Source organism: Antennarius striatus, chromosome 7 (assembly GCF_040054535.1).
Source record: "Antennarius striatus isolate MH-2024 chromosome 7, ASM4005453v1, whole genome shotgun sequence".
Lineage (NCBI taxonomy): Eukaryota > Metazoa > Chordata > Actinopteri > Lophiiformes > Antennariidae > Antennarius > Antennarius striatus.
In genome coordinates this window covers 4,879,870-4,896,183 of record NC_090782.1, presented here as the reverse complement: position 1 = coordinate 4,896,183, position 16,314 = coordinate 4,879,870, and the positions used below count along the sequence as shown (strand labels likewise).

The following is a 16,314-nucleotide window of genomic DNA, read 5'->3' as shown; positions in this document are numbered from 1 at the left end:
ATACTGAAATGAGCTTCAATTTGCTACTGGTTGTTTTGAGAGCAAGGTAATGACTGGAGGTAAATAACAAGCATGTATCATCAATTTCATCAACTCAGACCTCATCTGAACTGGACTGACTGCACAGTTACAGGACCGTCACAAAAAAGTTAAATCAGGAGTCCAGGCGGAAGCAATGTATGTTAGTGAGATAATTGACATTTTTAAAATCTGTGGGAGTTTGTCTGAGTCTCTAGTGGAAATTATGTCATTGATTCAGCATCTTTGAGGAAGCAGGTATTGATTAAAAAAATTTTCTCATGAGCAGATGACTTCATTGGCTTTAATTCCTGAGCCACAGCCACCATTAGCAAACAGACAAAATCTTATTTCAGTAATTTTTTAAAATATCACCAGCCTTGTACTTTGATGGTCTTCATAAGCCATACTATTCAGGAGTTAAATAAAGTTAAATAAATCAGTGAATAAAATTCATCCAACCATCTACTTTATTGTAGACGGGATGACCCGTCTACAATACAGCTGCTTTCCACCTTGCAGATCACGGGTGTTGCTGAAGTCTATCCTGGCTGGTTATAGGACAAACGCGGGGTACACCCTGGACACTTCGCCAGCACATCGCAGAGCCAAATGGAAGACCAACAACCACTCATACTCTCACACCCACATTCAATTTGTAGTCTTCAATTCATCTAATCTGCATTGAAGGTGGGAAGAAGCCAGAGAACCCAGAGAGAACATAAAAACTTCACACAGAATCAAACCCAGAACCTTCTTACTGTGAGGTTACAGCACTACCCACTGCGCCACCCTACTGCTCACTGTGACAAAGTGAGTAATGTCTCTACTTCTAGTCAAAAGAATGCAAACGCAATTAATTCCATATCTCATACATTTTCTGTGTGTATGTGACATTTTATCATGGGATGGCTTTCCCTCTGCTTCATTCATCTCTGACTGCTTTTCTGCCAATAATAAGATCCATCAATGTATTCTTTATGGGGTTAAGATCTGGTCACTGACAAAAACAAAGCATCGCCAACAGAGAATGCCACTCCACACTGACTGTGGTGTTTTCCAGCATTATCATTAAAAAGTTGCATCTCATATTTTATTTCAATTGAAATATCGTCAGGTGATCTTTGGCACTAGTGGACAAGTTAAATCAGACAAGCTCGCCAACACTGTATGCAAAAAACACCCCCATAACACGATTCCACCTCCACAGTTTTTGTCAGTGGTGGAGATTTTCTGGGCTGAATTCATCAGCTGACCTTCAAGCACAGTGTTCTGGAGCTTTAGTACATGTCTCAAAAACCTGACTCATTGTTACAGAATTTTGACTTCAGCACATTTCTAAAAAGTTTGAATTTTTAAACAAACGTGAAAAGAAACAGCTTCACTCTGTAGGCACAGTGCGGTCATTCCCAGAGATCACAGCAATGAATAATGTTTTGTCACCTCAGTCAGTGCATGATGAAGAGACTGCCTCATTTCTTTTTGTATTGTTCATACCCACAAACACATGCTGCCAGAATCAAAGCAAATAAACAGAAACTTCTTTTTCAAATTTGTTTAGAGGAAATTAAAACAACAATTAATATTTTATATCTAACTTTTCCTTTTTATTAACATTCATATCTCTATGAATAAAATAAAACTGTTATGTAATTTAATGGAATGATGAAAACTGGAAAAGATGGCATTAGTAGCGGATCACAAGTGAGCCTACAACAGAAAGACTCAATAGCAACCTAAGTATAAGCTCCATTTAGTTTTAATTATAAGTGACCAATGCTTTGGATTTAAGTGAACAAATATCTGAACTTTGAATAATACATGATTTTCATACCTTCCTTCACAGGTAGTTTAACTGAACCAAAATTCATAAAAGAGTATTATTATTACTCCCTTTTCATTTACTTCACTTCTGTCTCTCTGTCTCTCTGTGAATGTGTATTTCATCACTTCTGTTTTCATTGCCCTCTGCCCATTGTGCCTTCATCATGTGAATGGGAATAAGCAATCAGTCCCACTGCACTAAACCTAGGTGTTGTGATCAGCTATACTTACTAGCACGTAAATCACAGAGGGGGCCATTTATGCAAGACAACCAAGAGGACAGTCAATGTTCTTCAGTCTTGGTGGCCAAAAGAAAGTGTCTACCTCGATAGTAATTACTGCTGAGCTTGGCGATAGATAACCTTACAAAGTGACAGGAGTACAAGATCTTTCATTTCAGTACCTTTTACTCGTTTAAAAGATTCTGTCAGGGTAACAGAAGGCATTACATAGATACTGATCTTAATTCAAGGCAGTCACTCAAAGTCAGAGAAAGACGGGTGTTTTAATGCATCTGAAGTCCTTTGTGCTCATCTTATCATGACTTACGACCACCTCACAAAGCTGTAACACACACAAATGTTATGGCCCACCAACTTTAAGACAAAGCAGTCATACTGAGGTAAAATCTTGTACATGTGAATATATATTAATCAAAAAGATCTAATCAATGAATGACCAAATGATTAACAGTAGGCTTAATCAGAGCAGAGTTGTTAATATGTGTGGATGTTGTCATGCATCTCGACTGGTGGGAATGCAGCAAATCAATTGTTGCTAACCCCATCTTTAAAATGACATCGTCCAGTCAGAGCCTAGCAACTGCAACAAAGACATTTCACAGGATATCTATATTTCACAATGGTGAAGAAATGTTCGAAACAATTTCTTTATCCACATACATATCCAGGCCATTCACTGTTCCTTTCCCTCAGAGATATTTTTGATAAATCTTTTCATGCAAATCCACCCAAAACGTTTAGAAAAATATCAACAAACCAAAAGCCAAACATAAAAACCTTCAGTAACCAAAGTATAACTTTCATGGAGTAGTACTTGACATTACAGAATTATTGTAACATTATTTAACAAGGTGTTTGCTTTTAAAGCAAGTCATTTGAAAAAACAAAAAGATAGCTATTAGGTGCTTGTTTAAGCTGCAAGTATAGCTGGAAACGAGAAAGATGGGTTTGCTCCTTTTGGTGTAAAATTTCCCATTGCTTACAGAGCTAATACAAATTTAGGACAGAATCTCCCTCTGTTATTGCAAACTGTGTGCTCCATAATTGATATGTGAAACCACAGTAGACTTAAAATTTCAGGGCATGGTCAAAAAATGGTGCAAAAATAAAAGACTTCTCTTGACGTGTCTGGACTTATAAATATACCAAGTATAATTTAAATCAAGTTTGAATTCTGGAAGCATACTCCCCAAGCATGAATTTTTCACGTCTCACCTGTTTCAGAGTCCTGGGATTTCTCCAAGAGAAATTCCCTAATTTTTTCCACCCAGAGGTACAGGATGCTCTCCCCCACATGCTCCCTGTTGAAAATTAAATATTTCCTTTTGAAAGTGGACTCTCCAAGAGAAATAGACTAGACAGAAATTGCACTCTGGAAACAACCCTAAAAATCTTTTGTTGTGGCTAATATCAGTGAGCAGTACCTCCTTGTGAAGTCCAAAATTACAAGAAGCACTCACACATAGAGGTCTTCAAGGCTGTTTGCCAATTTGGCTCTCTCAGGGCCTTGCAACCATGCTGCACTACAAAAGCCAAGAACAAATAAAGGATTATTGAGTAGGGCCAGGAGTAGGTAGTTGAGGGGGATGTTGTTATATCAATTGAGCACATCAAGATTAAATTTGAAAGGCAAATAGACTTACTTGATCTGGTAGATAGGGGGTGATGCACTTGGATAATCAGGTGGGAGTATTATCTGATCAGGAAAATAAAACGAAGTCACAAAAAATTGCAAAGCCTAACACTAGTTAATATGCAAATAATTATTTATGTCTACCTGTAAACATGCTGTCAGTTTTGACTCTTTCACGTCACTGGATATTTTGATACAAAATATTCTGGAGGCTTCATCGAGAACGCACCACTCATCCCCATAGATTGAAGATAAAGCCTCAACCTCCTCAATCTAAACAACAGGAATCAATAACACAGAAAAAAACATTAATCATGGTTGGTCGTTGACATTATTTACGACTTTATCAAGGGATGTTCGCCTTGCATGACAAACTAAGAGAAAAGAAATAAAGAAGAATAAATATATATTAATTAAAATAAAAAATTATATTTAATCTAAATTTAATATACATTACCAGTGCCAATATATCCCTTGTATTTAGTCATTTTTATTGAGCTATGTGGATAAAGGTTTAGATTTAGATTAGGTTAAAACATCTTTGAAATTTGGTACCATTGAGATTTAGAAAACAGATGATGAACAAAATCATTGAGCTGGGTTCTTCAACCGTCAACAGATACTTAATGGCCAACATATAATTTAGCAGTGGTTTCCAATCAAATTAAACAAGTTTAAATAGCTCAATACAATACACAGTAATTCCAAGTACTTTTGTAAATGTGTCACATATGCTTCTTCAGTCTCAAGATTATTTAGGAGCTTAAAAGCAAGTCTACAGTACTTTGCAGACCATTTAGATGACATGATCTGTTGAAAATGTGATGTATAGCCAGGGACCAGCTTCTGGCAGCATTCCTGAAGATTAGCCCATCTTTGCCCGTTCCTTCAGAACAAATGCCTACAGTTTTGTAATATTTCTGTATTTACATGCTGCAACCATCTTCTGGAGATCCTATACCAGATATTTTAAGTCAAGCAACAGTGAAGGACACCCTAGAATGATCCAAGACTTTTTCTAAAACCAACTTGGTTTATTTTGCTGTCTGTTTTGGGACCCTTGTTATTTTTGAGTGTCCACTAATGCCAAAGTTTTAGCTACCTCATAGATGGTGGGACAGCTTCTATACTTGAAGAAATCCATGTTACCCTCTGCACACTACTGGTTTCCTGTCTCTGATGAAACAACCACTGTACCAATGACATGTGCATCATGCCACTGACTGAAAACCAATGTTTCTAATATAGATTGTTTTGACAGAGAGGGGATGACTCTTCTTATGCTCTGGGGTTAGCACCATTTTAAGTTTTGACGTTATGGATGGAGTGCTTCTGTGAATTTCATGAGGATGGACAGGATTTGGATGATCATACGCAAGGGAAGTTTGACAGTAGCAAAACGTGCTGTCAGCGGGAGAAAGGTTTTAAAAGTGGAGGTGGGAAAACACCAAGGATCAGCTCTGAGTCTTTTCTTGCAGTGACAGACAGGCTAACAGTCAGGATACAAGAGTTGCCATGGAACATAATGCATGAATATGACATGGTGGTCTACAGTGAAAGAGAAGATTGAGGAGAACCTGGAGAAGTATAGTTTTTCAATAGAGAAAAGATGAATAAAACTGGGTAGGAAATAACAGAGTACATTTGTGTGAAGGGAAAGAGGACGGCGAAACAGTGAGAATGTAGGGAGTAGAGGGGTAGTAAAATAACACAAGTTTCGATACTTTGGGTCAACTGTCAAAGCAGTGGAGAGTATGAAAGAGAGGAGGAGAAGAGAGTACAGCCAGGGTGAACTGAATAGAGAAGAGTGTCAGGACTGATCTACAATGAAGCATCCCAGCTAGGGACAGGACAGCTACAGGATGGTAGCAAACCAGCAACGTTGCATAGTTTAGAGACATGGCACTGACTGAAAGACAGGAGGCTGAACTGGAGGTGGCGGTGAGAGAGCAGAATTGATAGGATGAAGAACAATAAAGATGAAAAACACAGCTCATGTTGGAGAGTTTGTTGTGAAAGTGAAAGAGATGAAGTTGATATAGTCTGGAAATATATGTAGGAAGGATTAAAGTTTTGTAAGGAAAAGGATGCTGATGATTGAGCTGCCATGCTGAGAATAAAGGATGGCTAATGTGAAAGTTTATAGATACAGGGAGTGACAATATGCAGGTGATTGGTGTGAGGAAGGAGACAAGAGACAGAGAGTATTGGAAGACGATCAGCTGTGGTAACTCCTGATGAAATAAGTTAAAAGGATAAAAAGATATTGGAGGGGCAGTTTGGGTAAAACAGCACGGAGATCACATAGACGAATTGGGATTAAACTGGGTTGAGGATGAGAGGTATACTGGAAAAAGAATGGAGCTGAAGCTGCCAGGCAAGCAAAGAAGAGAACGTCCATGAAGCAGTTTTATGGATGCGGTTTGGGAGGACATGAATGTGGTTGATGCAAAAGAAGAAAATGTAAGGGACAGGTTGAGATGGAGACAGATGACCTCCTGTGCTGATCCCTAATGGGAAAAGAAGGAAGAAAAAAATAGAACAAACATTGGGTCTCTACTTTTATAGTAAGTGTATTTAGCTTATTACAGGGTATTAACAATATCTGATTTGAAAATGAGAGGTTGAATAACTTTGACTATTCATTAAAAGTAGCATGTTGTCTTGAATGTGAAAAAAAATATTACATTGAGGTATTTAAAGCGTTCTGTTTGATTTCATAATTAAACCAGTTGCTAAATATTTTGATAATGAACCTAATAAACAACGGGGATGAATTTGGTTTCCATTTGCAGGTGTTTTACAAAATCTATTTTTATTCTGCCAAATTTAAGCATAACATAACAAAGGGTAATCTGGGAATAAACTTTGAAATAAGATACTGGCTCTGTTTCAGCACCCAAAACATAACCAATTTAAGAACACTGTATGATGGTGACAGTGTGATGTTTTAGGAAGAAATACAATTTACAATTAATTAATCCCCATCCTGGAGAAAGTTTTAGACTTCAAGAGACTGGTGGAGTGAGCAGTCACAAAACTGTGCACTGGGAGCATTTTTTAAGGGTTCTGAGTCTTGCTGAAGGCAAGGTGCCTTGCTAAAGGGTACCTCATTAATGTCCAAGAGGTCAACTGGCACCTCTCCAGCGACCAGTCAAGACCCCTACAGCCTGAATGACTGTTATTGTCTGATTTCTCAGTTTCAGCACTATTTTGGCTGCATGCAATGATGTTGGCCTCTGTGTGAACTCTGTACTGCTGAGCCTCAAGTAGCACACATATTAATTTATTAAATGAATTGCTGAACAAACCTATAGTGCATGTTTATTTTTATTCCTCTTTAATTAATGGTCAATGCACAGTTGCTCAAAGGTTCCAGTTTTGCTGTTTGTCATACAGATAGAGAAAAGTAATGGTTTGTTTCCGACCTGGTTTACTGTCAATGATATTTAATGACACTGTTCCTTAGCCATGCCTGTCGCTCTCTACAGGTCACTTCCAAACACTACAACAAAAGTCACTGATCATGCCTGTCTGAGTAGATCAAAAAAGTTGTCAAGACCTACTTAAAGAGCCTTACTTGAGCTTGAAGATCCTCATCCTTTTCCAGATTTATCCTGTCAGCCATTTTATTTCATCATGAAATGTTACGAATTTAAAAACAACAACGATTTTATAGAACTGGAAGAACATGAACTATATGTTACAGTATCTGCCTGAGGTCTGAACCACTTCCGGGACACAGCTTAGTTTTTGCGGGTTTTACTTCCGGCTTTTATTTGTTTGAAAAAACGACTCGATAGAAATATTTGGGAAGGTATTGTCTAATTAACACATTAGTTTAATAGTATAACTTTAAACTTCTGTTCATTTATGACAGTTATGTGTAACTTTGCTTGAAATTACTATTTAAAGTAACAGTCACGACTTTTATTATGAAGGGCAAACGCCGAGCGTGAGTGACTTCCGCTGTGCTGGGATCAGCTGATGACAGTGTAAATAGAAAACAGAGTACAGAGTAAAGGTGACACTGCGGTATGACTTATGGTCGCCGGTCAGGGTAGTTTTATTGGAGGACGATAAATGGAAGAACTGCAGTATGTGGTTGACGTTGGGATAAGTCGGATGACATGACACGCGTCGCGCTGTGGATTTACTAGCGCAGCAGGGAACGCCTCGGAGCGGCTTAGAATATCACATGCATCCCCACAGAGGGCCAGTCTGAACAAGCTGGAGTTGACTTCATTGGAGTGGTTGAAGCAGTAAGTGTCCGGATGGCTGTCGATACATTTTTCCTAATTCAAAAAGTTTTATATTTTTCTTCATCTAACATCTTTTCGACAACTAATTTACTCATTTTCATCACATGGACCGCTAAATTGGCGCAAATTTTACTCCATCTTGATGAGATTTTTGTCCATGGATGTACCTTCTGTTAAGTTTTTTTTTCGATTTTATTTACAAGACTTGAAACAATCTTATGACAAAACAGTCATTCATTCCGCCACTGTGTTAATTATGAATGGAATTATGGTGGAACATAGATTGTGTCTTGTTTTGGTTGGGTGACTCCTCAAGAACCCCAGAGCTTCTCGGACCTCACAGTGGAAACAATTGCTTAAGGCTCCTTAAGTTAAGTGTCAATAAAACATTCTTGCAGGGAATGACATAAGTTTTAACTCTTACTTAAATAAGCTAGAGAATGCTTGTGAGATACTGTGTGAGATTTTCTAATGTTGAAGAGCTGCAATTATTCTAAATTATAAAATGTAATTATAAAAAAAATAAAAACTCTCATTTTGTACAGAAATTTGGCTTTGTAACTGATTAATTAATTAAGGCTTGGAATTTAAAAGCATCTTAGTGTACTTCTAAGTAATGGTTTTGTAATTGTCGTGACTTTATATACTGTATTCAGCTATATGTTAGTCCACTGATTGCTAAACTATGGGCCAGACTTCCTTTCAAAGGCCATGAGATAAACCAGGGAATTGTGTGGGTGGGAATAATTCATCTTTGGTTGCCTTGAGGTCCCAAAACAGTTACACAAATGAAAGAATGTTAAATGTTAATAACTGAGGTGTCTCTTTGATGGAACAATTACCCAGTCACATATCTCAACACATGTTTTTAATTTCAAGAATTACTTAGAAAAGAAAAAACTGGCAAGTACTTTTAGCATGCAAAACACAATATTTCAATGTCACATCTAGTCAAGAAGAAAACTGTGACAATATACATTCATGAAAAATTTCAAATATTGAAAAACAAACTTGTTAAGTCAAAAATGGTAATCAAAGGACAGATTAGATCAAATGTCAGAATAAATTAATAGTGATAGCATGTAAAGCAGAGGCCACATAATTATCTACATCTATTCTGATAGTCTATAAACACAAGTTTAAATGAAAAAACATCACAATGTATTTCTTGAACAGACACTTATCAGATAAAACAGCCTGACTACGCATGCCACATGCTTTTCAATTCCAAGTAAGCCTGTTTCAGGTTATAATTTTTATTTGCAATTATTCCTTCATTGACCATTCTTCCATGTTGGTTTGTGAACCAAGGTTTAACAGTTTTTTTGTTTTGTCATTTATTGGAATTGCTTGTTTTGATGATACAGAATGCAGAATGTCTTGTGGGCAAGGGTGAGGTAAAGGGGAAATAGAGGACTTGTTTCCTCCTTGTACAGCTGATCTGGTGACTGACACATTTTTGTAATTATAATTCAGATGTTCTAGCCATCCACTAGACAGTGGTGTTTTGCGACTCGTGTGACATGTGACACACTCACATGTTTTAACAGATGATTGATAAGTGATTTACTTCCTAAGCAGTACAATACAAAAACCTCCCCCAGCTGAATTCTGGTGGTTTATTGAGACAGTTAAAATATGCACTCCAACATCTTAACTAATTTTGTTCACTAAAAAAAAATGTAAACTGTAATTTAAATAAGAGAACTGATGATGTCACAGCAATGTCGTCAAGTTTATTTATGCTTAATGTAAAGACCCTTTTTTTTTAACAGAAAGACTGTGTTACAAACTGAAGTATTTGAATGAGAAGGTGTTTACTAGGCTGGGTGTCTACTCAGTGATGCTGACCGACAAAATAATGGGCAATGTAGGATGCATAGGTCTGATTTCTACAGCAACAGTTCTTGTGAGAACAGGATATTTAGGTATTAAAATGAAATTATGCTTCAGTCAAGACTACATAGTCTTTGATCATCACTCAGATTTGTGGCTATCCTGTAATATATTTAGGAAAATATATTTAGGCTATGTGTCTGGAGAGTACCCCACCTCTTGCCCTTGGTCGGTTAGGATAGGCTTCAGCGACACCCGTGACCTACAAAGCTGAAGAAGCAGCTGTACAGGAAATTATTATGTCATCACATCTACAAGATAGATGGATAGATGGATGGATCGGTCTCTCTGTTTTTGTCTCTCTGGCTCTGTCTCTATTTCTATGTTCTGTCAGTCAAGACAAATGGGTACTGCTACTATGAGTCTTGGGTTCTGCTCAAGGTTTTTGCCTGTTAAAGATTTTTGTTGTCTTTCTTGCCAAAGTGCTTGTTCATTAAATTCATGACCAGTTGGAGTCTATAAGAGTAGGTCTATACCTGTTTTACCTGGAAAGTCCGTCAAGATGTGTTAAAATCTGGTGTTTTAAAAACTTATAGGTCCCATATTATGCTTTTTTAATTCATGTCATTCAGCTGCAAGATGCCCAACTACGCTGTATTTGAAAGTTCTTGCCCCAAACTGATCCGTGGTCCTCTATATCTTTGATTGAATATTGATCAAATCACTTCTGCCCCCCCCCCCTAAAGTGCGGCACGGTGGTGCAGTGGTTAGCGCTGCCGCCGCACAACACTGCGGGCCCAGGTTTGAGTCCCGCTCTGTGCGGAGTTCGCATGCTCTCCCCGTGTCTGCGTGGGTTCTCTCCGGGTTCTCCAACTTCCTCCCACCTCCAAAAGCATGCGCTTCAGATTGATTGGCCGGTCCCAGATTGACCGTAGGAGTGAGTGTGTGTGTGAGTGATTGTTTGTCTCTATGTGGCTCCGCGGTACACTGGCGTCGTGCCCGGAGTGTCCCCCGCCTCACGCCCTGAGACTGCCAGGATAGGCACCGGCTCTCCTGCGACCTGCGTAAGCGGATTAAGCGGGTTAAGAAAATGACTAACTGACTGACTTCTGCCCTAAAACGGTCTGTGTTAATGGGCGTGCCTCTAAGCTCCCTCTATCAACACATTGTGTAAACAGGAGATGGCTGATCCTACTAAGATCACCGTTGAACATCGCGAAGAATTGAAAGCGCACAGTATTTGCAAATGGGAGAAAAAACAGTGGAGACGATAACTGATGTTTGACAGGACTTAATTAAAGCTGTCTGTCTGTGACTATCGTCACAGACAATGAGAGATCGTTTGCTAACACAAGGGAGCGAAGCTAACACCATCTAATGAAGTGTTACCAGTAAGAGGTAAGACAAAGTGTATGAGTATTGTATATTGAACTGTTGGCTGTCGGGTGCCATCCCTACTTTATCTCCGTCCACTAACCTATGTCACAGTGGGCAGGAGCACAAATGTATCAATATAGCACTTTATTCATACTCACGCACACACACACACACACACACACACACACACACACACACACACACACACACACACACACACACACACACACACAAAACTGAAGGGGACCTAACCAGTTAGCCAAATGCTAGCTGACTTCAACAGCTTGCGAGGAACTTTCAGGGTGTAGTTCTGAGCCAGGTCATTACCAAACACTGCTACTGTAGCCTGAACGAACTCCACCTCGGGGATGACCATGCCCATATCCAGGTAGACCATCAAATATGACTCAGGACAGGTCAATTACACCCCGCTCGTGATGTCACATGCAACGCTTTATGAATCCAAACGTTTCGATTCTGTCCAGCCATGAATTTCAAAAGATTCCAAATATTTATTGATGCAGGAAGCGTTTGTTTTCTAGATTCTATGATTTGGTCAGGTTAGGGAGGATCACTATGTACATGTAGAGACTTGAAAAAATTTTGTTTTTCATAATAAGACCCCTTGAATTGAATTCAACCGAATTGTTAACAATCTATAGTTCTGATATTGCTCCTAAACCCCAGATTAATGTTCTATTTTTTGTTTTGAAGTTTTTAAGAATAGATTTCATAAATCCGCATCTTTAACCCCACCTTGTTTATAACGTTACTGTTTACCTATCCTGGAACATGAAGCTGCTCCTGTTTGTTTCTGCCACATATGTTGCTCAGCTTTTACCTTTTTTCGAAGATTGATATTTTACTGTTTTATTATTCTAAGTAAAACATTACAGATCGCATAAAAAATCGTGCATCTGACAAATCTCTATATAGCAATTTATTACAATTGATTAATGTTATTGTGTACCTTTCTGGGATGCAATGTCAAATGATGACTAAAACATATATGACCTAATGTCCCTCCTTAGTCATTTTGCTTTCAGTTCTTCATCAAGCAGGAATGACAACAATTTTCAGATTCCTAAAATTTATCCAACTAACAACCTGGGGCACAACAGTAGGATACATACCAGCATCTGAGTGGCCATTGGTGAGTGGGGGCTTAGGGTAAAGCAGCCACAATGTGTCTATATATTAAGTAAGAAGGCTGTCTGCAACATGAAAGATGTTTCACATCCATTGTGATTGGGACTGATTGTCAAGAAACCACCAGGTGATTTCAAACTTTTGAACTGTTGTGTCACCTTCATCCTGCTACCCACATCAAAATGCTTTGTTCATTTCAACTCGGTATGATTAGAAAACGACACACCGTGCCTGAGTACTACACTCTGCAATTACACTCTGCGTTCTGCACTAACGGAGCTCAGCCAGTTTAGATTGTCAGGCACACCTCCTCCTACTCCTCCTCCTCTCCTCCTCATCTGAACACCAGAGTCGGTCAGGGCTGCATGGTCAGCCAGCTCTTATAAATTGTACAGCCGTGACTGCAATCCCAGACGTTGAGAGAACCACATTACAAACAGCGATCACAAAATCAACAATCATTGAGATTGGTGTATGCATAGTGAGCTGCTGCTCAATGAAAACTAAGGATCCCTGTTGTTTTTGGGAAAAAGTGGATGAAGACACACCTGTGTTTACTTGGCTGGAGCTGGGGAGCTGTCTCAGCTTCACTCCGCACATTTTCTCGCTGGTACAGGATATTCAGAAAAAACTTCTAATTCTTATTAAAACCTAAAAGATTTCATGAACTTTTTCAGTGAATGTGAATAATTTTGACTGGAAACAACACAAACTACCATAGCCCATGCTCTGCAGAAGACATGTTGGTTCTGCAGTCGGTGGAACTGTCCAAAACATCATCGCTATTAATTTACAAAGCATCAATCATACTGGTTAGGTGAGGTGTCAAAGCATACTAAAAGTCACGATGCACATTGGCTGCAGTCTGTTTAGCCTGCTGCCATCTGGCAGGTAGCTGCTGCTGTATCTTCAGACTTCAGAGCAGTTTTTCCTTAAGGCAGTTAACACCTGAATTCATGACATGAATTTACATGGATTTTTTTTTAATGAACTATAAAGAAACATAACTCAACTGTCATTATGCAGATTTCTGGGGAATGACGAATTGATGAACAATACGCTCCCCATCCACCCCCACCCCCACTCCCTTTAGTCTTTCGGTTTATTTTTAATCATAGTTGAAGCACAGACATAAAGAACATATTTTTGTACCGTTTGTTTTTTCTGCAGGAATCCATGGAGGACTTGGAGCCGGAGGAGCAGTTCCTGCAGTGTGCCCGGAACGGAGATTTACCTGGGATTCAGAGGCTACTGATGTCCAAGACAATGGAGGAAATAAATATCAACATAAATTGCAAAGGTACATAAATAATAACTGAGAATAATGTTAGTCTTAATGTGTGATGTAACACAGCATGCACTGTTGTCTCAGGTAAGAAAAAGTCTAACCTTGGGTGGACGCCTCTTCACTTAGCCTGTTACTTTGGACACAAAGATGTTGTGGAGGAATTACTTAAGGTAGGGCTTCATTAGAATCAAGTTCTTGTTTTTATTTTACTTTAAATCCTCAGTAATTGTATTTCCAAAATGTGTTTGTGTCTGTGTGTGTGTTTCTGCATTCCTCAGGCAGGTGCTGACGTTAACCTGCCCAATAATATTGGAGATACACCCCTGCACAAGGCCGCCTTCACAGGAAGAAAGGTATCTGAATACATTGTCAGTTTTTAAGTCTCTCCATTTCTCATCTCTTTGTTCATAGTATGGTTTTGTGCATGCATTTATTCATCCATTCAGTCAGTCAATCAATTGGTCAATCAATCAATCAATCACATATTGATCAGGAGGTTGTCATGCTGCTGCTGCACTATGATGCATGTGCCACTGTCATCAATGGGACAGCACAGATTCCTAAAGATGTCACTCAGAATCCAGAGATCAGAAGCATGTTAGAAGGTGAGAGAAACATGTCAGTTCAGAGATGTGATGGAAACATATGTGTGATTTAATTTCAATCACCATGTTTACTGCTTTGATGTCAATTTTTCATCTTTTCTACACAATACATAAATTCTTAAATCAACTAATATTTTCTAATGTAAATCTAATCCTTTTACTGATACCAGCGGCTGAGAGAACGGAGGAAAGGAAACTGGAGGAGGAACTTTTGGAAGCTGCACGGGAAGGCAACCTTTCATCTCTAACTCATCTGGTTAGTGCCAGATGTTGATATCTAATTTAATATTCCCAAATAATAGGAGTCTGAAGCGTGCTTTAATTTTACATTTGATGATAGTGTGGATGTCCTCAGGCAATTTGAACTAATTTATATAGCTACTGTAGCATGAAAAAGATAAGTGCTTTGAGGTTTTAATTTGACCTCAAAGTATTAACCATGCTCGGAGTGTCTGCAGAGACTGTAATTAGTCTGTAGGTCGATCAACCTCCTGTCTGGAATGAAGTATCTGTAGCATGTGAGTTGACCTCGCGAGGCAGCTACAGTTCCCAAAGGAGAAATCTGCTAATTTTGACATTGTGATGTGGTCTCTGTTCAGCAAGACTGTTGTTTTAGTTGGGCTCACATAAGGAGGGACTGGCAGATAGGATACCAAACTTTTGTCACCTCCTAAACCTCTTGACTGCAGTACAGCATGGGGGGAGGGGGGTCACAGGAACTAGAGCTAGGCAAAAGAGCAAGCTGAAGAGGCAGAGATTGGCAGCTTTTGGGTGTGGTTGAGGAGAAAGAACAGAGCTTGGGGGGGCAACACCTGGGGAATTAGCAGGAGGTGTCATGGAGAACCAAATAGGCCTCACCATGGTGTGCAGTCTTCTTGCCGACAGATAGAGGTGTGGAGGGGATCACTACAGCCCCTGTGGAGGTGCGATGAGCAGCAATGCCCCACAGGTCGACCACCTACCTGAACTGCAAACAAAAGTGAAATTCAGAATGGGTATTCATAATGCCTGGAGGGAGAATGCTAATGATTTTGGCATTCCTCTGATTTTTCATGTAAGGTCAACAGCAAGTTGGCATGCTTTTGAGTAGTGGAATGCCATAAAATATGGTTGTGACATTCATATTCCCCATGTGATAATCAGCAAGTGTTTGCATCCTTGCAAGCTAAGCTACAGTAAGAAACTGAGCATGGTAAAGATTATATTTTTAAAACATTACATGAATGCGTTTTCACAATGAACTGACAGTTATAGTTCTCAAGTAGCGTCACATGCTCACAATGGCCTTTAAATATCAATGTCAAAAATCTAATTGTCCGTGACACCTCATTAAGGAACAAGTAACAGACAAATTAAAATTGGCAGGTAAATGATGCAAAGCTATTTCAAATATTCCAGTTCTTCGCCATAGCATGAGAAATGAAAGACCCACAGGACATTTGGAACCAGATAACCATTTTGTTGCTCTTGTAGCTCAGCAGGAAAAAGACTCCAGACATCAACTGCAAAGATCTGTTGGGTAACACTCCGCTACACTCTGCAGCCTATCGCGGACAGAAGCAGTGTGCTATGAAGTTGCTCAAGAGTGGAGCAAGCCCCAATATCAAGAACAAGAATGGTGAGACCAAAACCATACTTCTCTATATTTCTGTTATATTGATTGAAAGAACTTTGAATCATTTCACAAAGCCCGCCTCTATTCAGTCACTCAAACAAAAGAAGTATCCGTAGTAATTTTTAAGAATCATTTTACATGTGGTTGCTTCTGATATTGTTTGGTGTTGTTAAAAGAGGCAGTCCTAGGATCAGATCATTGTTATATATTATGAATATTTTAGCATTGCTGTTTTATTTTTGTGATGTAAGGTTACACTGCCGAGAAAGGCACCTGTCAAATAAAATGTATCATTATTATTATTATTATTATAGGGTCCCAGCTCCCAGGAATTTTAATTTTGTTCTGAACTTTCTATTTTCCTTTTAAACAGCCCATTTCTGACATTTTCCTACACGGTCTTTCTGTCTCTGCTGTGTGGTCTGATCACCTGTCCATTCTCTTACTTGGACCTGTCTGTCTCTG

The 16,314-nt window shown here is 39.0% G+C and overlaps 2 protein-coding genes across 6 annotated transcripts in view; one reads left to right on the top strand and one right to left on the bottom strand.

Annotated features, from left to right (window-relative positions):
• Positions 1–7,434, bottom strand: part of impact (impact RWD domain protein) — a 28,641-nt gene extending 21,207 nt beyond the window's left edge. For all 4 annotated transcript variants that reach the window (XM_068319522.1, XM_068319523.1, XM_068319524.1 and 1 more), the window contains exons 1-5: positions 7,298–7,434; positions 3,862–3,990; positions 3,728–3,780; positions 3,545–3,607; positions 3,300–3,385 (exon numbers count right to left, since the gene is read on the bottom strand). In XM_068319522.1, the coding sequence (XP_068175623.1) occupies positions 3,300–3,385; positions 3,545–3,607; positions 3,728–3,780; positions 3,862–3,990; positions 7,298–7,345 (379 nt within the window). In that variant the 5' untranslated portion in view covers positions 7,346–7,434. The remainder of the gene's footprint in view (positions 1–3,299; positions 3,386–3,544; positions 3,608–3,727; positions 3,781–3,861; positions 3,991–7,297) is intronic.
• Positions 7,435–7,707: 273 nt separating this feature from the next.
• The window catches only part of osbpl1a (oxysterol binding protein-like 1A), a 31,767-nt gene continuing 23,160 nt past the window's right edge, over positions 7,708–16,314 (top strand). Inside the window, exons 1-7 of one of the 2 annotated variants that reach the window (XM_068319942.1) lie at positions 7,708–7,979; positions 13,512–13,641; positions 13,714–13,799; positions 13,908–13,982; positions 14,123–14,234; positions 14,405–14,490; positions 15,708–15,852. In XM_068319942.1, coding sequence (XP_068176043.1) covers positions 13,518–13,641; positions 13,714–13,799; positions 13,908–13,982; positions 14,123–14,234; positions 14,405–14,490; positions 15,708–15,852 — 628 coding nt within the window. In that variant the 5' untranslated portion in view covers positions 7,708–7,979; positions 13,512–13,517. Of the gene's footprint in view, positions 7,980–13,511; positions 13,642–13,713; positions 13,800–13,907; positions 13,983–14,122; positions 14,235–14,404; positions 14,491–15,707; positions 15,853–16,314 lie in introns of those variants that run through there. The other variant, XM_068319943.1, reaches the window with a different exon arrangement.